Genomic DNA, 26,486 nt, shown 5'->3' with positions numbered 1-26,486 from the left:
GAGATCGTCTGACATGAGAGATTCTAGGCGGCCAAACTACTCACCAGGTATGCAACGGTCGGCGAGCGCGCGAGAGAGAGCGAAAGAGAAACGAATCGGCTGTGGGGTAGTATCGTGATGTTGTGCTGCAGCTACTAACACCGCGCTCCTAGGCTCGCGATTGCCCCAACAAGGGTGCTGCTAAGTGGTAAGTCACCTCTGTCCTGGGCCTATCGCATATGAATGGACCGCTGACAATTGATACAGCTACAACTGTGGTGGTAAGCTCTCGTGCTTGACACGCCGGCCTCATCGGGACGAGTCGTGCTGACGGAATTCACGTTTCTCAGGCGAGGGTCACATGAGTGAGTACAGTCCTGCCTTGGCGCCCTGAATATCTCGTTGACGCAAATGCAGGCCGTGATTGCCCCCAGGGCCCCAAGGACACCAAGTCCTGCTACCGCTGCGGTCAGGCGGGCCACATCTCCCGTGAGAAGCACGTTTTCCAGGAGGCATGGGCATTCCAACTAACTTCCCGCAGGCGAATGCCCGACCAGTGGTGGCGGTGGTGGCCAGTCCGGTGCTGAGTGCTACAAGGTAGGCCTCGGTCGTCCCAAGACAACGAGCAAATCTCCGGCACTAACCGTCGAGTACAGTGCGGTCAAGTTGGCCACATCGCCAGAAATTGCACCCAGGGCGGCGGCCCCTCGTATGGCGGCGGCTACAACTCCGGCTACGGCGGCGGTGGCTACGGCGGCCAGCAGAGGACCTGCTACTCGTGCGGCGGCGTCGGCCACATGTCTCGTAAGTTTGCAGTCACGTGCGCCATCTGGTACACCAGCTGACTTGTCACAGGCGACTGCGTCAACGGCAGCAAGTGCTACAACTGCGGCGAGTCCGGCCACTTGAGTGAGTCCACCAGTTGCGCCACTCTTCTGAAATCCCGTTAACACAGGAACAGGCCGCGAGTGCCCCAAGGAGTCCTCCGGCGGTGAAAAGATCTGCTACAAGTGCCAACAAGCTGGCCATGTGCAAGCTCAATGCCCGAACAACTAAGATGCGACTTGAGACGGCCGCGGTTACCTCCGACTATCCCGGTTCTTTCGCCGGTCGGTCAGCCTTTTGCGATTAGTTCTAGCTCATTACGATCGAGGTAGAAGAGGAGACGATGGTCCCCTTGGAGGTTGACGACACGCGGGTGCGCTATACACTGGCTTTCTGGTGGATCGGTCTGGCGCTCGCGCGCTGGGGTTCCACAAAACGGGTTGTTTTGCTGGTATCGGTGGCCTGGATACCCTCTCAGTTGGCAATGTCCTCGGCCGTTTTCTCGCATTTTCGGCTTGGAGCCATGGTATCTCAACTATCGCGATTTCTTTCCTTTTTCTCAGGCAAACCACAACAGCCTATGATTCGGACGGCATCACGACCACGGGATCATCGGGCAATGGAAAAGTTGAACCATCATGGCGTCGGGACGGCAAGGGCTACCTTCAAAACAGGTTTCCTTTTTCGTCTCTCATCGGGGTGGAGCGCTGCATTCGCTTGCTTGCACGGTCTGGCTTCTGGGTTTTCTTCTCATACGGATTTACGACTAGATCATGGGACTGGAAAATGGGCTTCATCTCAGGTCCCATAGAAATGACATCGGTCTAGGGTTTGCTGACGCTGAGATGCTTCGGACTTTTCTTATGATGTGCCTTGCTTATCCAAGCCTCTTGGGTGCAAACCTGATGATGCGATGCCCCAAACGATACCTACTTTGCCAGCTGAATAACCATGGGTTAAGTATTATGTACATACGAGCAACGTGATAAGGCAAAAGGTCCTCTATAACACTGTCTTGCGATGATGCTTAGCATTCTGGTGTCGCTAATAGTGAGGATAGCAGCTACAGCACGGGCACAACAACATGGGCGGGACTGGTGATTCCAGCTTGGCGGAGTTTAGGGAGTGCGCCAGATTGCCATTCACAGGGTTCAGAGGGAGGCTTTACGCTTTGGAATCACAGATAGCGATTGCTTCATTCTGGCCAGGTCGGTTACTGCCAGACGTCCCATGGGTTGGATGGTTACCGCTGGGGGTCTCATTCGAACTGCAAAGTAACTCCTTCAGCACATGTTAGCCATCGTTTTGGTTGAGCCCGAGGTCACGCCCAAATGCCATTACACACATCTCTTCCTCAGTTATTTGCGATACTTGGCTCTGGTGAGGTGTCATGGCTACATTAGACAGCCGAGACAGCCAAACTCAGATACCCACCTATGTTGGAGATGTCCGCCACGACCGAATATCACAACCTCCACCAAAACTGCCAAGCCAAGCTTGCTTACAGCAACCCCGACACTCCGCCGGCTTCGCAGCTGGCCGTGGCGATATGTTGTCCTCTGCATCGGACATGCCGCAATCATTGGGATAAACACGACAGAATCACCGGGACAAGCACCACGCATCTGGTCCACGGACTTACCACCCCGTCAGCCGTTCCAGTTGGCCACCCTCATCACCATTGCGATTCAACCTCATCAACACCCCATTCGTCTCTTCACCAGTCACACCACAGATGCGAGCGGTTGACATACCAGTTCTTTATACAACCCACTTCACGCTTTCCACTCGCTCACTACAACTCATCTGACCTTCTCATCTGACCTTGAAGCCCATCATATTTCTTCCTCCAGAGTTTACTTCTCCTTCAGAACTTCCTCCAGAATACTTCCTCCTCCAGACTTCCTCCTTCACAATATCGACTACTTTACCACTCAACACCGTGAGCATCCTTCCTTTCCTTCATGGAAACCTTCCACCAGCCCTTTCGTATCCCTATACCTGACTTCCTCTCTCCTGCTGCCTTCTGAGCGCGCGGCTCATTCCAAGTTAACAGCAACCCTCTCTCGGTTCCGCAACACCCCCAACTGCAACAACTTACGCCGCTTGAAGAATACGCTTTCGCCTCTCGCTTCTCTGTCCTTTCCATGCCTCAGCCACTCTGAAGGAGAAAAAGAAACGATGATTACAAGGGAAAAGAGAAAGAAGACAAGGTAAATACCAGACAGTTGTCTTGTTTTCTTTCGAAGTTATGCGCTAACAACTTACCAAACCAGGACGGGGTTGTAATCCATGGTCAAGCACAGCGAACAAAAGCAACTCCACGCCTCGCAGATTGACGGCTATAGCCGCGCATTCAGGTCGGCGCTAAAAACAGGAGGCGGCTAAGATGCAGAAGTGAGAGCCGGTCTGGGTTTACTGGCGCTGATATGACTCGGTCCCCTCTTGTGATGTGCATTGTTTATATTCAAGTCTCTTGAGTGCAAACCTGCATGATGCGACGCCCCAAACCATAGGATGCTGACCGAACAACCGTGGGTGTAAGTATTATGTACATACGAGCATCGTGAAAAAGGGCAAAAACTCCTCTACAACACCGCCTTGGGCATAAACTTCATAGCCTGTCTCACGCCCAAATCACCCAGCACCTCCTCGGCACCGCCCAGGATGGCGTCGAACTTGTATGTCCGGTTGAAGTTTTCAATGACCCTGCCCATGCCCGTTTGGGTCAGGCCGCGGCCGCCCCAGATCTGCACCGCCTCGTCGGCGATCTCGTGCGCCGCGCGCGTCGCGCTCATCTTGAGCAGCGCGATGGGCCCGCCCAGGTGCTTGGCCTGCTCCGAGTAGGCCATGTTGCACATCTGGTACGTAACCGTCTCGAGCCACGACTGGTGCGACTCGCAGAGGGCGATCATCTTGGCCAGCTTCTGGCGGATTACGGGCTGGTCGATCAGGCGCTTGCCGAAGACGAGGCGCTGGTGCGCCCACTTGAGAGATTCTTCCACCACGAGCCGCATGTACCGGATGGTGGCGCACGCCATGGTCCAACGCTCATGATTAAAATTAGAGAGGATCACGTAGATGCCTTTGTTCTCCTCACCCAGGAGATGGGAGGCGGGGACTTTGACGTTGTCAAAGGTGATGTAGGTCGTGCCGGCTGCTGGGGAGTAGGAGGTCTTGATGGGCTTGGTCTCGACGCCCTCGCCGCGCTCGATGAGGAGGACGGATAAGCCCTTGCCCGTGTTGACGCCGACGACAAAGTAGTCGGAGAAGACGCCGTTGGTGATCCATTTCTTGGTGCCGTTGACGATGTAATGCTTGCCGTCCGGGGTCTTGGTGGCCGTCGTGCGGAGCCCGGCCACGTCGGAGCCGGCAAAGGCCTCGGTGATGGCAAGGCAGATCTTCTTTTTCCCGGAGAAGACCTCCTCGATGACTTTCTTTTGGAGCTCCGGGTTATGGTTGCAGAAATTGAGGACACAGGTGAGCCCGATGACCATGCCGGCCATGTTGCCGTCCTGGAAGCCGCGGCAGGCGACCCGGACTGCCTCCTGTGAGCAGATCATGTCGTGGAAGTAGTCGAATTCCTTTCCGTCGACGGCGCCGTTGAGGAGGTTGACGCCGTGCAGGTGCTTGCCCGGCCCCATGCGCATGTGCAATACGCCGGCCTTGGACATGCGGTCGATCAACTCCTGGCTGACAAGCTCGCCCGTGCGCTCCTTCTCGAGGGCCTCTGGGGCAATGTACAGGTCGGTGAACTCGCGCATGGCGCGCTGCAGTCGGCGGTGGCTATCATTGAAGTAGGGCGACTTGAACTGCGGCGTGAGCCAGAGCGGCTCCGCGTACGGAACGGGGGAGAGGTCGCCCAGTTTCGGGGTGATGATCGACTGCTTCTCGCCTTCGATGGTGCCGATTGCCAGGTCTGAGTACTTCTGCAGCACCTCGTGCCTATGCAGGTTGTAGAAGGCGACCGTGGCGTCGGTGCCGGCAACCTGGCGCAAGACAGCCTCGCCGCCCGGATGGGCATCTAGGAAGTCGGACACATCGTAGACAACAGTATCAATGATGAACCAGGTGCTGTCCTCGGTGTTGTGCTTGGCGACATCGGCGCGGGTGAATGTTTTGGATGGGACTTCGAGAGGCATGGCTGTGGCTGCGACTGTTGGTGTCGCTGAATCAAAGAAATGGTTTGGAGGGTATCACGAATAACAGACAAAATCAGCCAAAAAAAAAGGAAGTGTCACAGGGAACGGAGGCAAGGTCTGGCGGCAACCGTCATTTTATTCTGGCATCGACACACCTGCTCCCGGCTCGTCGGCCGGACATTGGTGGTTTGCCTCGGCTCTCAGCCGTTTCGAGAATCTGGGGATTAGAATGTGGGGTAGCGCCAAGAAAATGATCCAGTATCCATGATTGGACATAGCCCCTGTCTTTCACCCCACCTGTCTCAGCTCGTCTTTGAACTGTGCGCATGTGATCTGCGGGGACGCGGTCTTCCGAATTCCTTCATGACTCGAAGCCTTGGGCCAGGTTTATCAAGATCGCAGTCCTGGGCTTTCATGTCCTCTTCACTTCTTTCTCATTGTGTGTATATTGTGGAGGAGTCGTTCCTGATTCAGTTCAGAAACACTGAGGAGCGTGAGAAGTGACGATGTTCGCTCCAGCCACTGCATCGTCACCATTTCGCTCCTGGTTCCTTGCCCATCCATGATGCCGCATCGTGTCGCTCTGGAGATGGGAGCTGTGATCCGGGGAACTTCCCTATCCTGCCAGGCAACCCCCCTCATCTCAAGCTCTTACGGAGTACCGTTTTAACTTCTTGCTTGGATGGCGAGCATACCTGTAGCTCGCTGCTTACTCCTGATTTCCACGCGCGGATGCGGCACAAACTGGAAGTGCTGTGTACGGCGTTTAATAGTCCTTCCGCTAATATCACTGACTTGGCACCGTTCTTATGTTACAGTTAGAAGTTTAAGACATATACGGGACAACAATGGTGTGAGAAGTTGGGGATACCAAGGCAGAGACCTCATCCTCCATACAGGAGAGATAGGGCCTTAGGACTGGAATGGTTGGGTTGGACAGGCCAAGACTCGATTTGTATGGGGAATTTGGAGGTTTGAAAGGGTCAAGCCCTCAAATTTGAACTTCCCATACAATTCGTAAGAGGTCAGTCACCAGCTTACAGCATAGATAAAGATAGCCAGCTGGTTACACGACATCAGCAGCTTCATGATTTTTGTCCCGCTCTGATCATCGGAGTACCTTTCAGACTTCCAGTAGTTTAATTGCAAAAGCCGGACTATTACAGCAAGTTGGTTTCAAACCTCGGTTCACCTGAAGCATGTCTCGTTTATGCCTTCGACAAACAGGTCGGTCGTTAGACCTGGGATCTTCCACATGGGAGATAGGCCGACAGCTTATTGGCGGGGGCCATTTGTAGGTGCTGCCCTTTGCTTGCAAGTGGTTTGCACTTGGGGCCCTTGTATTGGGATTGAGCTATAATACTTGACGGATCAAGTGTATCGAAGTCTATATCCTCGACGTCGAGTCCTTATAGGGTCATTTGTTCCCCAGCGGGCATGTTGGTCAACTGCAAACAACCTTGAAGATACAGTGTCTGTTGTCTGTTTTGTAGCTTGAATGCAAAGGGTGATACTGGTAAGTGCAAATCCACTGCCTGTCTTGGCCGCTTGACCTCCACGCAATGCCATGCCAGCAATTGCTTCAAGTTGACTGTGAAACTCAGCGTCAACTGTGAACCCTCGAGCCAGAATTCAAAACCGTAAAGAAACGAAATCCGCCGACCGCTCCCCCAGCCCCCAAATCCTCTGGCTTCTGGGCCATGTAAATTTCGATGTCTCCTTCACACAAGACGAGTTCGCGCTTGGGCGGGAATTCCGAAACTCCGTGAATCAATGGGAGATACTCCTCCACATCAACCGTGCGCACGATGGTGTGCTCGTGCCTTTCACCCTCGGCTGGAACCTTGCCAAATGTCAGAACGAACCTGAGGTTGTCCCTGCACAACTGCTAAGCATGTCTCTGGCATCATCCGGAACGGCATTGAAGAAAGTTTCCTTGCCACTGAGCGTTGTTCTCGCCCGACGTGTGGTCCGGCGCGGAATTCGAAGTACTTCGCAATGAGCAGTGCTTTGGGTTTTGGTCCACGGGATTGTTTTTGATGTACTCCTCGTCCTTGCCGTCGTAGTCGGTCCTGTCAATGATCCGCTCGACAGGATCAACCATTCTCCTTGCATTAGAAGGACGGTGTTCTACCTCCGAGTTCCATGTGTCCTAGTAAAGGTAGATGTCGGACATGGTATCGTTCTCCTGAAACCCCGGGTCGACAAAAGTGTTTGGGGTCCAGTGCTGATCCTCGGAATTGTCATTCTTGGCCAAATACCATGATGGTAGTACCCTGAGCGGGTAGTGCTTCCAAGATGGGGGAGGCTGGCTCGCGGTTGTCGTAGTCTCCGTGGACATCGTCGCTGTCGTCCCAGTCACTGCTATCGGATGACGGATTGGATATCATGCAGCTTCAGCCACTGGCGTTGTTACCGTTGCGCTCTCGGGCTCCTTGCCCCCTCATCTCAATCTCCGGCCGGCGAGCGTCCAATCCACTCTAGTTTGTTCGTTAGCATGGCACATGGGGGCCACTACCTTGGACACTGAATGTGAAAATGTAATGCAATGAAAGAGAATAGGGAAGGGAGGCAAAAGAGAATATAGAAAATCAAGATAAAAAGTAGGAGAAGAGGAAGATAAAGACAAAAAGAAGAAGTGAAGAGGAGAAGGGATGAAGAAGAAGGAAGAGAAAGAGGAAGAGGAAGAAAAAGGAAGAGGAAAAGGAAAAGAAAAAATATAAGAAGGTCAAAATGAAAGAAGATGAAGTGTACGGAGTAGGTGCCGGAATTCCATGCTAACAACCCAACCAACGATGATAACCACCTGCTGATTGAGGACTGCCGCCAGCTTCTCCGGCTTCCACAACTTCCACATGTCCACATGGTGGACATGGCTCTTTGTCAGGTCGGAAAGAAACCATTCTGCTATGGCCTTGTTACAGAGCGCTTTGTAGAGCCAGGTCCACCTGGCCGCCCGCTTCTCGAAGTCGGGCATGTCGAGGGCCTTCAGGGGGACGGCAACCAGTGGGGATGGAGAGAATGGGATGGTTCCCTTTAAGCCAGTAGAGGAATGACATGATGATGTATACATTCCCGGGTGCATGGTACACTGAAACGCAATCTTGTGGCCTATGGCTTCAGAGGGCAGACGGCCTCGAGAGTCGAGAGACAGAGACTTCGGCCATATATGAGGATGAACTCTAGGCCAGTGTGACCGCAAAGTCAAGGAAGGAGGATATCAAAGAAAAACATAAAGAAAGAGAGGACAAGTAAGAGAAGAGAGAAGAGAAGGGATAAAAATGACAAAGATGAAGATAAAGAGGAAGAAGGAAGGAATATAATGGCAAAAGAAAAAGAAGATGAAGAAGTCAAACACCTTAAAAGTTCTGCGCTCACAAACAAACCAGGATAGAATCGTACTGCAGTGGTCTCGGGCGTCAGGGCCATGAGTCTTCCTCTCGGCGGTAGTAGCGTTTGAGCGAGCCATGGTGTCGAGGCCGTCTCAGAGGTAGGAGGCAATGGTGGAATAGCGGATCGTGGGACTCAAGCCCTAGCGGCTCACGTGGTAGAACATCGTGTTCAGAATTCAAGGGAAGGGAGCGTCCCATGGTGAGGACTCGGCAAGAGGGGCGGGTATGCCCAAACCGACACGACTAGTGAAGATGTGTAAGAGGTATCTCTGGCTTCATCGTCACCTTGATTTCTCGCCGCCTTGTTTACCGCGTATCCGTCTTCTCAGTTCGCAGGCTCAAGGCGTAGCGGCGACACTCTCGCCTTGCAATTTGGTCGGCGTCCCTGGGAACAGTGCACGCCCAGTCCATTAAACGACTTGGGATCCAACCATGGTTGGTGCTATTCCGGTTTGCGGTAGCGTGCAAGGGCCGGGAGGTTTGCTGTTGAGGGAGGCTGGGGGAGGTTAAATAAGTTCGCCGAGCTGGGCGTGATTCTGGAATCTTGAGCTCGATCGGACTCATTTAGGGCAATCGGATGTCCACTAAGCACGCCCGTCATTTACGAAGATGCCCGCATTGCGAAACCTATGGTCATATGCCCGTGATGCTCCGTCTGTCAGGACTCGTGCCAAAGCTGTAGCTTCCTGCTGATATTTTTGGAGGCTGTCGCGGCCGGCGCCAAGGTTGGCGATGTCGGGGTTGGGGTTATCGCGGGGCTGATCGAGCATCGTCTCTGGACCTCTAATTCCTGGCTCCTGTTCTTCCAGATTGTGCCGCATCCGCACGTGGAAATCAGGAGTGTGTTCCATGAATTTGCGCTGTGCTTGTCGCAGCCGATACCGGTTCGCCTCGACTTTATCTACGGCGGACGCTGAACCCCTCACTTTCATGCTCCGTCTGCCCCACCTCAATGAGGCCGGAAACCTCGGCGGGGGTTGCACTTGTCAATCGCATAATGGTGGGCCGTGCCTCGTTGACATTGAATCGCTCGACCTCCTTTCTCACATCTTTAAAACTCGATGACATTACATTCCATGGTTCAGGCTGATGGCTCCGCCGAGCCGCGGTGTCTAAGGTCTAGACTGGGCCCAGTGAGCCTGGCCGGAACCCATTAATCCCTGGTCAGTCGAGCACCACCTTACGCATTATGCACAGTATCCAGTTCCTTTTGTATCTGTGGAGGCGACCTAGACCTTCAGTTTGGTGAGTGCTGCGTTTCATATCGTCTCGACATTCCAGTCCCGGCACAAGACCCAAACCGGAGCGCCGACGGTCAGATGGCACCTGGCATGCTCACCTGGACGCTTGTCATTGGCCAGTCGCACAAGAGATAGAGACACGCGGTGATACCAAGCGGTCTTTCTCGCAGACGGCGAGTTGTTCCGTCCTTCAAGACAGTTCCCACAACCAGGCCGTTGCTTCTCGGCGCTCGCAAGGCGGTTGGTTTGTACCTCATCCTGAGCCAAGGTCACCACCATGGCTGTCCCGTGTTGTGGAGATAGCCGCCACAGAGGCTGATAGCGTTCATGCCGCTCGCTTGGTCATGTTCATATAGTCGGACCGGTCTACGCCTTGCCAGCTTGTGAGAGAGCATGGCCCCGCAGATGACGACCACGGTCGTATATAGAGCCCTTCTCCATCATGACATGTCGCTTGTGAGCCGTTGGCCCACGATTCCATCCTGTTTACAGCCGTGTTCTCTTGGTTGTCGCCATTCCGCCCCCTAATTTCGTCTCCACTGGCTTCTCCTTCGCATCTCTTTCACACAACCCACACACCCTGCTGAGCCTTGAAAGCCAAGAAAGGCTTGTCCACCTTCAGCATGGATGCTTATTCAAGGTCCGTCAGTAGCGGCGCATGCAAGAAAACGTCCAAGATATATCAAGACCTCAAGCTTGCCCGACTTCACAGCGCATCGGCGCGAACTCTCAGCATCATGGATACAGTCCTGAAGGTATTGGCACCCAGCGTCAAAGCAGCCCTTAAGCCACTCGATGCGCTCTATGTAACACTAAAGCGGACATGTGGAATGCTTGGGCATTAGGATCAGAAAGAATTCCGTGAAGGACTGCTCACACTGTCGCCCATGTAGTTCGAAAGTCTCCCCCCAAGCAGACGACCGCGGATCGGAATTGTCGGCGGGGGCTTTGCCGGGCTCAGATGCGCCGACGTGCTTCTACGAAATGGCTTCAAGGTCACTATTCTGGAAGCAAGAAATCGCCTGGGCGGCAGGATATTCCAGCAGAGGCTTCCGAACGGCCACCTGGTAGACGTCGGTGCAAATTGGATCCACGGCACGAACGACAACCCCATCATGGATTTGGTCCAGGAGACCAGAACTGCCGTCGGCGTCTGGGATTCCATGTCGTGTGCCTTTGACGAAGATGGACGACTCCTTCCACTGGAGGAGGGCGAGAAGTATTCCACCTTAATGTGGAAGATCATTGAGGATGCGTTTGAGCACTCGAATAAACACGGATCTGAGATCGACCCGGACAGGTCGCTTCTGGATTTCTTTCGGGAGCAAGTCGTTATGAGGATACCGGATACCGAACCAGACTATGAGCGGCAAAGAAACCTAGTTCTTCAGGTGGCTGAGCTCTGGGGAAGCTTTGTGGGCAGCCCTCTCAGCAGGCAAAGTCTCAAGTTCTTCTGGCTGGAGGAATGTATCGAGGGTGGTAAGTCTTTCACGTTCTCCTGGTAGTTTTTGTCATTTGGCTGACTCTTTCACATCCTTAGAAAACCTCTTTTGCGCGGGTACATACCACAAAGTCCTGGAAAAGGTCGCCCAGCCGGCACTTGAAGGCGCAGAGATCCGCTACCAGACCCGCGTCACCGAAGTCCACGGCAAGTCTACGGGACCAAACGACGTGGTCAGAGTCATGACAGCGGACGGTCAGTGCCTAGAATTCGAGGAGGTAGTCGTCACCTGTCCACTTGGCTGGTTGAAACAGAACCTGCAAGCCTTCTCTCCTCCACTGCCGGACCGGCTATGCAAGGCCATCCGAAACATCAGTTACGGAAACCTAGAGAAGGTCCGCCTTACTCGATCCCGCTGTCCTCTCCTTGGCTAACCTTCACAGGTCTACATCTCGTTTCCCACTTCCTTCTGGCTCACCACGTCCCTGGATGAGGGCCGCACCGTGCAAGGGTTCTGCCAATGGCTCGCGCCCAAGTACGCACCCGATACGAACCCGAACCGCTGGCTCAACGAGACGGTCGAGCTGGGCTCCCTCGGCGCCGCCGCCCACCCAACCCTGCTCTTCTACACCTACGGCGAGCAGTCCCACTACCTCACGTCCCAGCTCCGCTCCCTCCCCTCCCAAAAGGACAAAGACGCCTTCCTATTCGAATACTTCCGGCCCTACTACTCCCGCCTCCCGTCCTACGACGCGTCCGACATCAACTGCCAGCCCACGGCCTGCTTCGCGACCGACTGGTCGGGCGACGAGCTGGCGGGCAACGGGAGCTACTGCAACTTCCAGGCCGGGCTGCTCGAGGGTGACAAGGACATCGTCGCCATGCGGCACGGCGTGCCGGCGGAGGGGATCTGGCTGGCGGGGGAGCACACGGCGCCGTTTGTCGCGCTCGGGACGGTGACGGGAGCGTACTGGAGTGGGGAGCATGTTGCGAAGAGGATCGTGACAGGGGTGTTGGGGAGGGAGGGATAAGGGGGTTGAGGGGGAGCATTCCGTAGTGGTACTCATTGCTCTCCTGGAATCCCAGGAAGCTCCTGAGTATCATCCACCTTACCTACTCCGTACATTACCAGCATTTATTTCGTGAAACCGTCTTGTATGGTATTTACATTCTATTACATTAGAAAGCTTTCGGGATGCATGCAAAGAGTCCGACTTAACCAGCTCGTGATATTGCCTCCATTTGCGCGGAGCGTTTTCTCGGTCATCTGATCTTCAAGAGCACGGCATTGCCGCTTCTGGCAAAGGATGGCGAACCAATAAGCCCACACCAGTTCTCGGCTTAGAGCATGATGGCAAGGCAGCAACCACAGGCGGATAATCGGATGTTTAAAATGGGAAGCCTGGTAACTTCTGGCCACCTCGATGATATAGCTCAAAAGGTTGAAGCCGTTTCAGCTTATATTTTGCTGTTTGGTTTGGTTTCCAATGTGAGTTGACTTCACGTCTACCTCTGACAGGGCAGGATACCGCCGGATCATGGCGGTTTGAGCTCGGCAAAGCGAGGGCCCGGACGCTCAACTAAGATGCTCAGTTTCAAAGTGGGGCAATGAATACAAGCCAGCCCTGGTTGGTTCGTTAAACTTGGACATGGCGGGTCACTGGACATTGAATGTGAAACTGTAAAGGAAATCAAAGAACGTAAGAAAAGGAAGGAAGAGAGAAAAATATAATGAAATATAAAGACAAAATGTAAGAGAAGACGAAAGCGAAAGACAAAGGGAAAGAAACGGAGGAATGGAAAGACAAGAGAAAGAAGGGACATAAGAAAGTCAAGTTGAAAGAAGATGAGGTGTAATATTGTACCTAAGTTCCGCGCTAACAAACCAGTGTTGAATTGTAAGGCACCCTACCCGCTGCCACTTCTCCACGCCTCCCGCTACCGATAAGACCGATCAACTGCCAGTTGCCCAAAGACGATCCCGGACCACAACTACATTCATCAACAAGGTGCCGTCACGGGTTGTCCTGGCACAACCATGACCACGCACGCTGCTCTGCAACCACAAAACACAGTTCGCTCGGTCTCTGGTTGACGCTCTCCTTTCACCACCATTCGTCACTCCATCCATCCTACCCAGCTCCCCTGTGTTCTGGCAACACAAAGCTTCAGATCTTCATCTTTCTGTTGCCATTACGGTACCCTGAGGGGAGCACTAGGCCGAGCCATCAAAGACCCCTCTCGAGCCGATAGCATTACCCTCTGCGAGATAATGCCCACCTCACCATGATCCTTCTTGCTACATCTCTCGGTCTCCCGTGCTTCGTTCTGGCTGTCGATTAATGCAACACGCCACATCCACCTCTTCCATCTCGAGCGCTGGCCTTACCCCGCCAACCTACACGTTACAGTTCCCATTTGGCGGCTGCAAGGTAGCGGCAATAAGGGGACGATTTGACCACGCAATAGCCAATGATGGCGTCGTTCTTCCAGTCCTTTCGCCGCTCGTCGATGGCGAAACAGCTGCTCCGCTTTGCCCTCTCTCGCCTGGACATTCTGGACGAACAGACCCTCGATTTGGAGAACTTGGACTTTGCCCTGGGTCGGAATACGGTGCTGGAATTTCGAGATGTTGGGATCGTGCTTCAGGTGAGGATTATGCAGCCTCCCGAACTCCATGCTCCTGCCTCGCAGAAGTATTGCAGGAATGTGCACAGGCTGATGAGGGTTTGCGAAGAAACTCGAGAGGCTCCTGGGCATGCCACCTGATTTCTCGCTTCAGAAGGCCAGAGTCCTCGTCCTACGAGTCACAGTTCCCATGGACTTCTACACCAGTCCGATCACGGCCGAAGTGGATGGCGTTGACATCCGCCTGAAAGTGGAATCCAAGCAAGAGAAGGACCAAAAGGACGCCAGGAAGCGTGGGAAGAAGCCGGCTGTCGGCGATGTCGTGCCCACAGCCGCGGATCTCGCCCAGTCCTTTTTGGAGACGCAGCCGGTGGCAGAGAAGAGGGAACTTGAACAGGCTCTCGCCGCTGAGACCCAGGATCTCGGTGCCTCCATGGCTGTTTCCGAGTCTGAGAGCGACGACGATTCGACAGTTGGCACCGGCCAGGGCCTGTCCTTACCCGTCTTTTTGACCGATTTCCTGCAGGGCGTCGTGGATAGGATCCAGATTCGTGTGCGAGGCGTCGCGTTTCAGGTCGACGTCGAGGTACCGGTAGACCATGGCTCTCCAACTCTGGAGCTGGTCACGTTCCAGCTCTCGCTGGACAACATCAACGTAGAAGGCGTGACCTCTGCTGGGATATCACCAGGTGAAACTCCTGTCATCATACCCAAGGACGGCAAACGTCATATCTTGTTGGAAAATATCCGGGCCTCCTTGATTTCCGAAGCCAATGTTTTCTCCTCGCTAGTCCCGTCCCCCTCGATGCCCTCGTCTGTAGCATCACGTTCACCCGTGGTGACAGAGACACCCACCTTTGCTCCGCTTGGGCTGGCTCGGAGTATGAGCTCGGAGGTGATGGCCCAGTCGGACGACCTTTCACAGAGCCGTTACCTGCTGCAGGATAGCGAGGCTGCTCTCAACATTCCGTACGATTTTGGAGAGAGCAACGACGCCAGCGATGCCGCGCTCAACATTCCCTACCAGTTTGGCGAAAGCAGGGAGGCAGACTTGGCTGGGGACCCAAACTCCCCCTTATCCACTCCGCGAGCATCCATCTGCCGAGACTCACCTCCACCGGCCATCTTCGATCATGCACATTCGACGGTCGTGGAGCCATCACCCCAAGCTTGGTTAGGGGTTGAGCGAGAGGCGCAGTCAGAGCCGTCCATCCGTCCGCCTGAGGGATTCTCTTCGTCCAGTGGACTTTCTCCCGCAGTATCCATTCACTCCGAGTCTACACACAGCAGCTCGGGCGGTTCAGGGCCGGAGGATCTGGCTCAGTCACATATCTACAGCCGTGAGGAAGCCGAAAGCATGTACATGAGCGCCTTCTCGCAAGCTGAGTCTCAACGGCTGCGCTCTGGCATGCCAGGATCGTGGGATGAAAATGAAGACACTGACAAGCATCGAGTCGTGGGAGCGCCGCCCATAACACCTGGAGCAGGTCCAGACAAAAAGGAACGGACAGCAAATGATTTCTCTAAAAGCCCTCTTCAGCAACACGAAGCGGACGAACCTACGACAGCGGATGCACCTATCGCTCTGGATACTCGGACGGACGCCGCCGCTACGCATGAACAGGAACCTGACGTCCAGGAGACCGAAATTCACCAGGACGATGCTCCAACACCTCGCGGGCCCACTCGCTTGGTGAAGGAGATCCTATCACTGAGCTCGATTTCCGTATACCTCCCGTCAAACCACAAACATATCCAGGTTACTACTGTCCCAGACCTCAGCACATCAATGTCCCCAAATATTCCAGGCGCATTCTCGGTTCATTCCTCAGCGGGTGCAAGCCCCAAGCTGGAGCCTGTCACTGAACCAGCGACTGACAAGGCGCCTATCGACCAATCCATTGAGATTATCCTGAAGCCCTTGGATATTCGGTTTGACGCTTCGGTTGGGTTTCTTCTCACATTGGTTGTCTCGCGGCTTCTTGAGGCAGCTCAAGGTACCCCGAGCGAACCTGTTGGACCAACAACGTCAAAGCCAGCCTCCAAGACCCCAGACGTCCAGGTTACGCTCGAACAGCTCTCAGTACTTTTCCTGGAGAAGCTTGCGGGCATTGCCGACGTCCCTCAGAGGATATTCGAGAGACAGACAACGGACTTCAGCTCTGACGTCCTGCTCCAAGCGCAGCTCGTGGACCTCAGGGGCTCATTGTCCACAGAGGGCTCGCAAAAAGAGGCGAACTTCAGCGTTGAGAAACTAAGATTTGGATACGCAAACGACGAGATTCTCTCGTTTGATCGCTCAATCCTGATGTTCGAGTCGGTGGCAAACACATTCCCTTCCGCCGGGCACGATATCTCGGTGAAGGCAACCATGGGCCCTGAAGCCTCGCGGATAGAGATCAACACGCTACCTCTCTATGTAAAGTTTGATCTTCAAAGGCTTGACGAAACGTTCAGCTGGTTTGGTGGGCTTAGCAGCTTTCTCAACATGGGGGCTTCTATCGCGTCAAACCCGTCAAGAGCCGGCAAACACCCGGCCAAGCCGGTTCAGCAACCCAGGAGTGTCCGATTCAATGAACCCATCCATCCTGATGACCAGACCGCTGCCAAGGAGAACAAAACCGATCTGCGTATTAATGGCCTTCGCGTGGATGTCATCGGAAGGGACTGCAGCGTGATGCTGAATACCAGCGCCCTCAAGCTTGTCAGCAGAGATGAAGGCATTGGCATGCATCTTAGCAGGATACGACTGTCAGGGCCGCACGTCAGGAATGCTAGAGCTGAAGCGCCGGTTGTGGGCGAGGTCTTGGATAGCAGAATCGAGTACCTCGCATTGCCACGTACAAAGGACCTGGAGAGGCTGCTTGAGCTCATCACCCCGTCCAAAATCAAGTTTGACGAGGATGAGGATGAGATAATGGTGGACACGCTCCTCCGCCAACGAAGGAAGGGACCGGTACTTTCCCTGACCGTCGGCAAGGTCAGAGTTGAAGCAGGCAGACTGCAGCAGCTCAGCTGCCTCCCGGGGCTCGTCGATGACCTCGCTAAGCTCGGGACCGTCGCGAAATATCTCCCTGAAGACGACCGGCCGGGTCTCCTCACGTTGTGTCATGTCAAGGATCTCGAGGGCCGTGTCGATATCGGCGGTCGGTTTGGCGCCGTTCAAGCGTCTCTCAAGGACTTGGAGGTCGCCCATATAACGTTGCCGCAGTTGACTGCCGTCGCGCTCGGCGAAGTTTCCGTCACTCGAAACAAGATTGAGGAGTTCGTGGCGACTTCGCCCGCACCGACAACCGGCACTTCACAGAAGCCACCGGTCATCATGATGAGGCTGGTCGACGATATCGAGCCGGTCCTCAAAATCAAGCTGATGGGCCTGAGCTTAGAGTACCGGGTGCCCACGATTATGGACATTTTGGACCTTGCCGAGGATGCCACGCCAGAGGATTTTGAGGTCGGGCTGGCTGCGTCCGTTGCGAATCTTGGGGATCAAGCCCACCATGCCATCAAGAGGGCACCTTCGGGATCACTCGCGTCCACGGATCAAGCCAAAGCATCGAAGCCGGTCAAAGTGGATGTTGCTTTTCGTGACTGTCTCGTCGGTTTGAACCCGCTTGGGTTGGCCTCCAAGCTGACACTGGTCCTCACCGATGCTCACCTCGAGATGGCGCCCGGGACTAGTGAGACGCTGACCGCCGCAACGAGTCTGAAGCGGGCTGCTGTTTTGTTGATTGACGATGTCTCCGTCATCGAGTCTGCTGGGCCTCCCTTTACCTCGACACGACGTCCTCAGGCGGCTCCCTCCCCCCAAGTCAGTGAGCTGTGTGCAAGGGGATACGTCAATATCTGCCAAATTTCCTCGGCCAAAGCAACGGTGAAGGTATCGAAGGATTTGGAGGGCGAGACGCAGCTGGAGGTAGAGATTCGCGATGATCTCTTGATTATCGAGACTTGCGCGGACTCGACGCAGACTCTTATCGCGTTGGCTAATGCATTGACACCTCCAACGCCGCCAAGCAAGGAGATCAAGTATCGAACATCGATCGTTCCTGTTGAAGACTTGCTAGCCTCTATCAGAGCTGAGGCTTTTGGACAGGCAGAAGGCGAGTACGACTTTGACAATGACTTTGCGGTTGCCCAGGAGCTCGGGGGCGACGCTGGCAGCGAGGTTGACTTTGACGCCGGACCGACTGACAGCCCTCTTAACCTTGACTCGCAATACTATGAGGACCCGGCCGTTCAAGAAGCGCTGTTCGATGCTACATCTCATTCCATGCTTGCCGGCGGTACAAAGGTCGAGGATACCAGCGATGGCGTCCTCCTAAGCACCACTAGCCTTGGAGCGGAAAGCGATGGAGCTGGAAGCATCAGCGATGACCTCTCCATCCAAGACGATTACTTTGCACGGGGCAAGGTTGCGCACGACATCGGTCACCGCTGGAACTCGAAGGCGAACAAATACGACCAGCAGGCCGATTCCAGGACTCAACGTAGTCCGTTAAGGGTCTGCATTCGCGACGTGCACGTCATCTGGCACTTGTTTGATGGTTACGACTGGGCGCGCACTCGGGAGGTTATTGCCAGGGCGGTTCAGGAGGTTGAAGCTAAGGCGTATGAACGCCGAGCTCGGGCGGACCGCAGAGGCTACGACCAGGAGTTTGAAGAGGACGAAACCGTCATTGGCGATTGCCTGTTCAACTCCATCTATATCGGCATCCCAGCCAACCGTGACCCGAAAGAGCTGACGCAGGCCATCAACCATGGCCTGCAGGATTTCGGGGACACTGAGTCGGTCGCCACATCGGCTGTTACGACCACAACACTACGTGCAGCTGGGCAGCACCGCCGGTCCAAGAGTCTGAAGCTGAACCGGAGCAAGCGCCACAAGATTACGTTTGAGCTCAAAGGCGTGAACGCAGACCTGGTCATGTTTCCGCCAGGTGCTGGGGAGACCATCAGCTCGCTTGACGTCCGAGTGCGCGATCTCGTCATCTTCGATCATGTTCCGGAATCGACATGGAAGAAGTTCGCCATGTACGACATCGATGCCGGCGAGCGAGAAATGGGCGCGAGCATGGTGCACCTCGAGCTTATCACCACGAGACCGGTGGACACGCCGGCGACTGAGCTGGTCATTGGCGCCACTGTCTTGCCCCTTCGGCTGCATGTCGACCAAGACGCCCTCGACTTCATCACCAGGTTCTTCACGTTCAAGGACGACTCAGCGCCCGTGCACGCGTCTCCGAGCGACGTCCCGTTCATCCAGCGCATCTCGGTCAACAGCATCCCTGTCAGGCTCGACTTCAAGCCGAAGAGGGTCGACTACACCGGGCTTCGTTCGGGCAAAACGACAGAGTTCATGAACTTCATGATCCTCGAGGACGCTCGCATGGTTCTCCGTCGGGTCATCCTGTACGGAGTATCCGGCTTTGACCGGCTCGGCGAGCAACTTAACGACATCTGGACGGCGGACGTCAAGCGGAACCAGCTACCCGGTGTACTCGCCGGCTTGGCACCCGTACGGTCGCTTGTCAACGCCGGCAGCGGGTTTCGAGACCTGATCGAGATCCCAATCAGGGAATACCGCAAGGACGGCCGGATCGTGCGAAGCCTCAAAAAGGGCGCCACAGCGTTCGCCAAGACGACGGGCACCGAGGTCGTCAAACTCGGCGCCAAGCTCGCCATCGGCACGCAGTCGGCTCTGCAAGGGGCGGAGGGCCTGCTCACCCCTAGCAGCCAGGCGGGCGAAGGCGGCAGCAGCGGCTCGCCGGCTGCGCTGGCGGCCGTCCTCGGCGACGACTGGGACGAGGCCGAGTACGAGGAGGAGATTTCGCGGAAGATCTCGCTGTATGCCGACCAGCCGCTGGGCATTGTCCAGGGCGTGCGTGGGGCGTATGCGAGTCTGGCGCGGGACCTGTCGGTCGCTAGGGACGCCATCATTGCCGTGCCGGCCGAGGTCATGGAGAGCCAGAGCGCGCAGGGGGCGGCGAAGGCGGTGCTGAGGAAGGCGCCGACGATTATTCTCAGGCCAGCGATCGGCGCCACAAAGGCTATTGGGCAAACGCTGTTGGGGGCGACGAATTCGCTGGATCCGATGCATCGGCGGAGGGTGGAGGCGGTAAGTTTGATCTTCTTTGGCTATTTGAGGTTCTGCTGGTTTGGTGTGTTTTGTTGAGGGCGGTGCTAACTGAGTTGTGCCAGAAATACAAGCGGCATTAGGGTCACTTAAGTGGTCGGCGTGGAACGGATGGGGATTATCCACGTTGGAGTTGATTTGGAGTTTTGGTTCGGCTCAGTGGCCGGTTTCCACTTTTTGCCTTCCTTTTGGTTTATCGTCATGATGGTGTTGGGTTTTTGGTCCGAATGGGGAGTGCCGTCTAGAGCGCCCATGCCCTTGTTCTTCCTTTGCTTCCTGATATCATATACACCGGGGATGTCTCCCTTCTTTTAGGCAGCTCATCAGTTTTTCTTACTTTGCTCATACGCCGCATCATGCTATGAATCAAGGTTTTTCATTTAGACCGGCGCGGGGAGGGACGGGCATACTACGACACCACATTGATCTCACATCACGGAGCATGGCATGGAATACCCCCGTTGATGGGACCTGGATGGGAGATGGGATTGATAGAACCGCGTAACGTGGGAGATTGCTGATAAATTGAATATTATGTATGTATGCTGCCTTGGTGAACGAGGATGATTGTAGGTTCCAGTTGTTTGATACATACAAGTAGTGTGGTGAGAAACTTCCTCATGGGGAACCCAGAATTATACACTTCATTGTGTTAGGTCCCAAAATTGCAGACTCGACTATTCACTTCTTTGGCCAAAACCTACTCAGATGTGGCTTGATCTTGGTTTGTTGGGTTCGTGGTGGTAGCTATGTAGCCTGCCACTCTCCCATTTAGTTCACTTGAATGAGGAGTGACGTCGGAAACAGAGGTTGTTATCGGGGCGATGTGGCGGCAGGCGACTCGAAGGTTTACCACTGACTGCCTGAGAGCATGCTGCTTAACATGGAAGTGGTGGAGTGACCTTCTGGGGAGCTTTAGGGTCTTCGATGGTGTTGACGATGGTCAGTCATGAAAGCCCGGGGGTTGAGAATCAACTTTCCGCTGTAGAAGAGGAATGGACAGTTCAGGAATGCTGGCAGAAACATAAAAAAGGGCGCTCATGTCTCTTTGTATGTGCAGTGATGGCTTCGTAAAATAGCAAGCTTAAACCATCACAGAACCCAACCATCATCGACATGACTCAGTCCGGGAACCAGGCTCATCAATATCATTCACCCACCCTTCGACTCCAGACTTTCGGCTTCGCTACGCCGGGTTTAGGTGGAAATTGGAACGACGAGGGTGACCCACGCCCAGTTACTCCAAGCAAAACAGCCAGTACACCAAGATCAAAGCAACACCGTTACTAATACCCACTCTCCTCCCTCCTATGATCCCCACCCTCACCACCCTCACCACCCTCCCGCCCAGCCCTCTCCCCAGCCTCCCTAATCGCCTCCTCATCCCCCCTCAACTTTGCAAAATACGCTTTCACATCCTCGGCGCTAATAACCTGCTTGCTCTCAGCAAACTGCTGGAAAAACGGCATCAGCTTGTCCTTCAGGTGCTGGTAAGCCATGACGCCCTCGATGGCGCGCACGCGGTCGACCTGCCGCAGCGCCGACTCGCCCCGGTCGTACAGGCTGCCGCCACTGCCGGAGGCTGAGTCGCCGTTTTGAGAGGAGGGTTCGGACAAGGGCGGCTCGTAGGTTTCTTCCTCTTCGAGGAGTTGCGGGTGAGGGATCAGGAGAGGGAAGCAGGTAGGGCAGTGGCAGAGGTGGGTGCGGAAGTCGGCTTTAAGGAAGAGGGAGAACGGGTGGGTTTGTCCTTGTGGGGTTGGTGGGGGAAGGGTGGTGAGTTTGCAGGTGGTGGTGGTGATGGTGTTTGGTTCTTGGTCTTGGGAGGGCGAGGGGTCGGTGGCGGCGGTTGGGACGGTGGTGGTGGAGCTGTCTGGGAGGTTGGCGAACCTGGAATCATTCCGTTGGCGCTTTGAGGTCTGGGAGTGGGCGTCGTCGTCGTTATCGTCCTCGGCTTTGCGCTTCTTTGAGTGGTCGCTGCTGAATTCTCGTTCAACAGGAACCGCCCCTGAGCTTGGCTCCTGGGCCGTGTCCGCTTGCTTGAAAAAGACGGGTGGCAGAAAACCCGGGGTCCCGGCGTATCGCTTAATCCAAGGATAAGCCTCGACACACTTGTAACAGAGAAAAGTCTCAAACTCGTCTTCGGCTGGAAAGCCCGGTGGAGGCGGGGGATCATCGTCGTCCTCTGCCTCCTCAGCTGCATCATTGCCGTCCAGCTCTGTTCCCTCTGGATCCTCTGTCACGGTTGGCAGCGAGCTATTTATCTTGGCGTCCTTGACCTCCTTCTTGATCTTGTCCGCCGCCATATTCTCGAACCACTTTGGGCCCAAGCCGACGATACAGCCGGGGTGCCACCAGTCTTCGCCACAGCCGCCCGTCTCATGCGTGCCCAGCCCTAGGCACTGGAACATGGTGCCCTTCTGCTCAAACGGATCGTAGTCGCACTCGCAGCCGCAGAAGCGGTTTCGAAAGTTCTGGTTGTACTTGTTGTTTGGGTTCGGCTCCTCCGAGTGGACGCCGCCTTTCATGTTCGTCTCGGGATTGATGCGCAGATTGCAGGGACTGGGCTTGGAGAAACGCGTGGTGCCGCAGTCGCAGGTAAAGTTGCGCTTGTTAAAGATCTCGACGAGGGTGTGCTCGCCGTGGCATTGGACTGAGCAGGCATAGCAGACACCGGCGGCATTGTAGGGGCCATTGGGATTTGGAGGCGGGGGATTGCAGGTCAGACAAGCGAAGACGCTCTGTCGGAGCGGGCCGAGGGGCTTCGTGCAGTGCTCAATGCTCTAAGGTAGCGACGCGTCAGTTGAGTCGACGCAGCCGTTAGAGAGGGGATCGTACATATGGCAGGGCCTCGCGGGCATCGGCCTCGAGCTGCATTTGGTCTCGGATAAAGCTGGAAGCAGGTTAGCTATTTCTATAATAAGCGTAAAATCACCTAATAATATACTCTGCCGCAGTCTGCGAGTCATCCGACTTTTGCGAAATACTGTCGCTGCGCTGCTTGGGTCGCGCGATAGACGCGTCGCCGCCGGCGAGAGAATCCATCGTGGTTACGGAGCGCGCAGAATAATGGTGATAAAATCGAGATACCGGTACACAATCCTCCCTTTCCGCGACAGAAAATATGTATGGAATTGGGTCGGATGGTTGGCTTGATAGTTGTGAAGTGAAAGTGAGCTCTTGTTAAATTACCTTGTAATGGTCGACTCTCGTCGCACCGCACTGCGCGAAGCAAGGCGGCACTATCTTATCGTGGCCCCGCCAGCAACCACTTTACGCGACCGCCCGCATTAGGCTTAGCTTTGTCGCGAAAGCGTGTTCTCCTGACTGGAGCGACGCGAAAACCAGGGGGATAGCGGGAAGCCAGCATTTGTTACCCAATTTCTCAATTTGCATGCCCGCCACCCAACTTGACAAAGGGGACGCAGCATTTTTCGCCTTTGCAACACCACAATTCTAGACTCTTGTCCCGGTCACCTGTTAAATTCTAGTCGTACATCACTATCGGGGCAGCAGAAAACATGAGGTATGTTTACTTGCAATGCTTTCCAACACGAAGCCCTCCCTTCCAAACTTGTCTGACTGATTGAGTTCCCCCCTTCGCGAGCACCCATCCTCAGCCAACCGTGGAGTTCCGCCTAGCCGCGCAGGCCGGAAGCGGGCGCGCACTAACGGCGAAGATGGCGCTTCCTCGGTCGGCGCATCCAGCCCTATCATGCCCTCCTCCCCGCCCGCCTTCAACATTGCACACGGCGGCGACGATGACGATGACATCGAAGAGGATGTCGAGATTCAGGATGACATTGACGACCTCGACGAGATGGCCGAGGACGATGTTGATCTGTTTCGAGAGGGCTTCGAGCGGGATTACCGCGAGAGGGAGGACGACGCCTACGAAGGTATCGATATCGACGACGAAGGCGAATACGAGGCCCTGAGCCTGGGCGAAAGGCGGCGCCTCGAGGCACAGTTGAACCGCAGAGATCGTGAAGTCGCCAGGAGACAGCGCATCCCCGCTGCTTTCCTTCCCAGCGAGGACGACGATCGTGACATTGACCTCACTGCCCAGCCCCGCCGCCGCAGGCATCGCTACGATGAGGACCCCGACGAGGACATGGATGCCGACATCATGGACGAGGAGCTCTCCCTCGAGGCCCTTCACGATGTCAAGGCTTCCAGCTTGACCGATTGGGTGGCACAGCCAGCTGTGCAGCGGACCATCAAGAGAGAGTTCAAGGCATTCCTCACAGAGTACACCGACGACAGCGGCTCCTCCGTCTACGGAAACCGCATCCGCACCCTCGGAGAAATCAACGCCGAGACGCTGGAAGTCTCATACGAGCATCTCTCCACTTCCAAGGCCATCCTCGCCTATTTTCTCGCCAATGCACCGGCCGAGATGCTCAAACTATTCGACGAAGTGGCCATGGATGTCGTGTTGCTGCACTACCCCGACTACGAGCGCATCCATTCAGAGATCCATGTTCGCATTTTTGATCTTCCGGTCCACTACACCCTCCGCCAGCTTCGCCAGTCACACCTCAACTGCCTTGTGCGCGTGAGCGGTGTCGTGACCAGGAGGTCCGGCGTGTTCCCTCAGCTCAAGTACGTCAAGTTCGACTGCACCAAGTGTGGCGTCACTCTCGGCCCCTTCCAGCAGGAGTCGAACGTCGAGGTCAAGATTTCGTACTGCCAGAGCTGCCAGTCCCGCGGTCCTTTCACTCTCAACTCGGAGAAAACGGTCTACAGGAACTATCAGAAGCTCACCCTCCAGGAGTCTCCGGGCACTGTTCCCGCAGGTCGCCTTCCCCGGCACCGCGAGGTGATCCTGCTGTGGGACTTGATCGACAAGGCCAAGCCGGGCGAGGAAATCGAAGTCACGGGCATCTATCGGAACAACTACGATGCTCAACTCAACAACCGCAACGGTTTCCCCGTCTTTGCCACCATCCTGGAGGCCAACAACATTGTCAAGTCGCACGATCAGCTGGCCGGATTCCGCATGACCGAGGAGGACGAGCACCAAATCCGCCAGCTTTCCAAGGACCCGCACATTGTCGACAAGATCATCAACTCGATCGCGCCCAGCATCTACGGACACACCGACATCAAGACGGCAGTTGCCCTTTCTCTATTTGGCGGCGTAGCCAAGACGACCAAAGGCGCCCACCACGTCAGAGGAGACATCAACGTGCTCCTGCTCGGCGACCCGGGTACGGCCAAGTCCCAGGTCCTCAAGTATGTCGAAAAGACGGCCCACCGGGCAGTATTCGCTACCGGTCAAGGCGCCAGCGCAGTCGGTCTCACGGCTAGTGTTCGGCGAGACCCGCTGACGAGCGAGTGGACGCTCGAGGGCGGCGCGCTGGTGCTGGCCGACAAGGGCACGTGCCTGATTGACGAGTTCGACAAGATGAACGACCAGGACCGCACATCCATCCACGAGGCCATGGAGCAGCAGACCATCTCCATCTCCAAGGCAGGCATCGTCACGACGCTCCAAGCCCGCTGCGGCATCATCGCCGCCGCCAACCCCATCGGCGGCCGCTACAACTCGACCATCCCCTTCTCAGCCAACGTCGAGCTGACCGAACCCATCCTCTCACGTTTCGACATTCTGTGCGTCGTCCGCGACACGGTCGAGCCCGAGGAGGACGAGCGCCTCGCCCGCTTCATCGTCGGCTCTCACAGCCGCAGCCACCCGCTGACCAACAACAACACGCAGGCGACGATGGTGGCCGGCCAGTCCATGGAGGTCGAGGCGCCCGACTCGGCGGCACGTGCCGACAGCCAGGCCACCACCGCCGCCGAGCGCAACAACAATAAAGAAGGCGACATTCCCCAGGAACTCCTCCGCAAATACATCCTCTACGCCCGCGAGCGCTGCTCGCCTAAGCTGTATCACATGGACGAGGACAAGGTCGCGCGACTGTTTGCAGACATGCGCCGCGAGAGCTTGGCCACAGGTGCTTATCCCATCACGGTAACCACCCCCCCTCCTACTCCCACTCCCCCATTCCCAAACCCAACCCCGACCAGCTTGATTAACATAAGGGTTGTGTGTGTTCTCAGGTCCGCCACCTCGAAGCCATCATCCGCATCAGCGAGGCCTTCTGCCGGATGCGCCTCTCCGAGTACTGTTCGGCGCAGGACATTGACCGCGCCATTGCCGTCACGGTCAACAGTTTTGTGGGCAGCCAGAAGGTCAGCTGCAAGAAGGCGCTTGCCAGGGCCTTTGCCAAGTATACCCTGGCGAGGCCTGGTGTTGCTGTTCGTGCGGGGCCCGGGGCTGGGAGGAGGTAAGAGGGGTTAATGCTTGGGTTTTTCTGTTGGAGGGTTTGGGGTTGATCTTTTGATTGTGTGGTGGGTTGTTTGTTGGAGTTCGGCGTTAAGGTTGAATGGGGGAATGTGCTTGCTCTTGTCTTATTGACTGCTTGAGACACGATGGGAAACACGATGGTCATGTGGTGGTGATGACGAGAGTCCTTCTGTCGATGCAATACTCCTTACTGCGATCATTGAGTGTTTTTTGCCTCTTATCCCCCTTTCGAAACCCTTGATTTGTCAACCAGGTACTCTTCGAGCCAGTGGCACTGCCCCCCTCCACACCGATGTCACCAGCCTCCAGTATTGCCTTGCCGTGTGTGCGCAGATCCTGCGTATGGGGTGGGCTGGACCCTGTCAAGGCGAGCTTGTCCAGGGGCCTTT

General features: G+C 55.5%; 8 protein-coding genes across 8 annotated transcripts; 4 read left to right on the top strand and 4 right to left on the bottom strand.

Moving 5' to 3' along the window:
* Window positions 1-383: 383 nt before the first annotated feature.
* Window positions 384-1,035, top strand: N657DRAFT_578042 (uncharacterized protein; the record flags this gene model as incomplete). Its single annotated transcript, XM_062789292.1, has 5 exons — window positions 384-468; window positions 521-576; window positions 636-783; window positions 835-888; window positions 941-1,035. Coding segments are annotated over 5 exons (438 nt in total), but the record flags the coding sequence as incomplete, so codon positions are not given.
* Window positions 1,036-3,110: 2,075 nt separating this feature from the next.
* Window positions 3,111-5,129, bottom strand: N657DRAFT_648129 (acyl-CoA dehydrogenase NM domain-like protein). Its single transcript, XM_062793463.1, has one exon. It carries the CDS (start codon window positions 4,944-4,946, stop codon window positions 3,393-3,395), a length of 1,554 nt encoding a protein of 517 aa, XP_062645074.1. The 5' UTR covers window positions 4,947-5,129; the 3' UTR covers window positions 3,111-3,392.
* Window positions 5,130-7,098: 1,969 nt separating this feature from the next.
* N657DRAFT_635886 (uncharacterized protein) lies at window positions 7,099-7,923 on the bottom strand (the record flags this gene model as incomplete). The annotated part of the gene is made up of 3 exons (XM_062791374.1): window positions 7,099-7,307; window positions 7,363-7,426; window positions 7,741-7,923. The coding sequence occupies 3 exons, from the start codon at window positions 7,921-7,923 to the stop codon at window positions 7,099-7,101; spliced, it is 456 nt and encodes a 151-aa protein (XP_062645073.1).
* Window positions 7,924-8,922: 999 nt separating this feature from the next.
* N657DRAFT_635885 (uncharacterized protein) lies at window positions 8,923-9,858 on the bottom strand (the record flags this gene model as incomplete). Its single annotated transcript, XM_062791373.1, has 3 exons — window positions 8,923-9,233; window positions 9,265-9,387; window positions 9,678-9,858. 3 exons carry the CDS (start codon window positions 9,856-9,858, stop codon window positions 8,923-8,925), a joined length of 615 nt encoding a protein of 204 aa, XP_062645072.1.
* A 344-nt stretch (window positions 9,859-10,202) lies between these two features.
* Window positions 10,203-12,223, top strand: N657DRAFT_673621 (FAD/NAD(P)-binding domain-containing protein; the record flags this gene model as incomplete). Its single annotated transcript, XM_062795698.1, has 4 exons — window positions 10,203-10,385; window positions 10,473-11,058; window positions 11,120-11,415; window positions 11,464-12,223. 4 exons carry the CDS (start codon window positions 10,203-10,205, stop codon window positions 12,049-12,051), a joined length of 1,653 nt encoding a protein of 550 aa, XP_062645071.1. The 3' UTR covers window positions 12,052-12,223.
* A 1,308-nt stretch (window positions 12,224-13,531) lies between these two features.
* On the top strand, window positions 13,532-19,867 carry N657DRAFT_682948 (uncharacterized protein; the record flags this gene model as incomplete). Its single annotated transcript, XM_062796532.1, has 3 exons — window positions 13,532-13,747; window positions 13,803-19,766; window positions 19,850-19,867. 3 exons carry the CDS (start codon window positions 13,532-13,534, stop codon window positions 19,865-19,867), a joined length of 6,198 nt encoding a protein of 2,065 aa, XP_062645070.1.
* A 1,203-nt stretch (window positions 19,868-21,070) lies between these two features.
* N657DRAFT_623568 (uncharacterized protein) lies at window positions 21,071-22,863 on the bottom strand (the record flags this gene model as incomplete). Its single annotated transcript, XM_062790688.1, has 3 exons — window positions 22,729-22,863; window positions 22,620-22,674; window positions 21,071-22,564 (listed from the first exon to the last, which is right to left on the bottom strand). Exons 1-3 carry the CDS (start codon window positions 22,824-22,826, stop codon window positions 21,071-21,073), a joined length of 1,647 nt encoding a protein of 548 aa, XP_062645069.1. The 5' UTR covers window positions 22,827-22,863.
* Window positions 22,864-23,136: 273 nt separating this feature from the next.
* N657DRAFT_123661 (MCM-domain-containing protein) lies at window positions 23,137-26,235 on the top strand. The gene is made up of 3 exons (XM_062785829.1): window positions 23,137-23,307; window positions 23,373-25,761; window positions 25,851-26,235. The coding sequence occupies exons 1-3, from the start codon at window positions 23,303-23,305 to the stop codon at window positions 26,079-26,081; spliced, it is 2,625 nt and encodes an 874-aa protein (XP_062645068.1). The 5' UTR covers window positions 23,137-23,302; the 3' UTR covers window positions 26,082-26,235.
* Window positions 26,236-26,486: the final 251 nt, after the last annotated feature.

The sequence above is a fragment of the Parathielavia appendiculata genome (assembly GCF_033297405.1).
Source record: "Parathielavia appendiculata strain CBS 731.68 unplaced genomic scaffold N657scaffold_12, whole genome shotgun sequence".
NCBI lineage: Eukaryota > Fungi > Ascomycota > Sordariomycetes > Sordariales > Chaetomiaceae > Parathielavia > Parathielavia appendiculata.
This window is presented reverse-complemented; position numbering and strand designations above follow the sequence as displayed.

Coding starts and splice junctions, on each gene's coding strand:
- N657DRAFT_648129 (XM_062793463.1), bottom strand. CDS start 4,946: ATGCCTCTCGAAGTCCCATCCAAAACATTCACCCGCGCCGATGTCGCC.
- N657DRAFT_123661 (XM_062785829.1), top strand. Junction 25,762..25,850: donor CAGGTGCTTATCCCATCACG/GTAACCACCCCC, acceptor GTGTGTTCTCAG/GTCCGCCACCTCGAAGCCAT.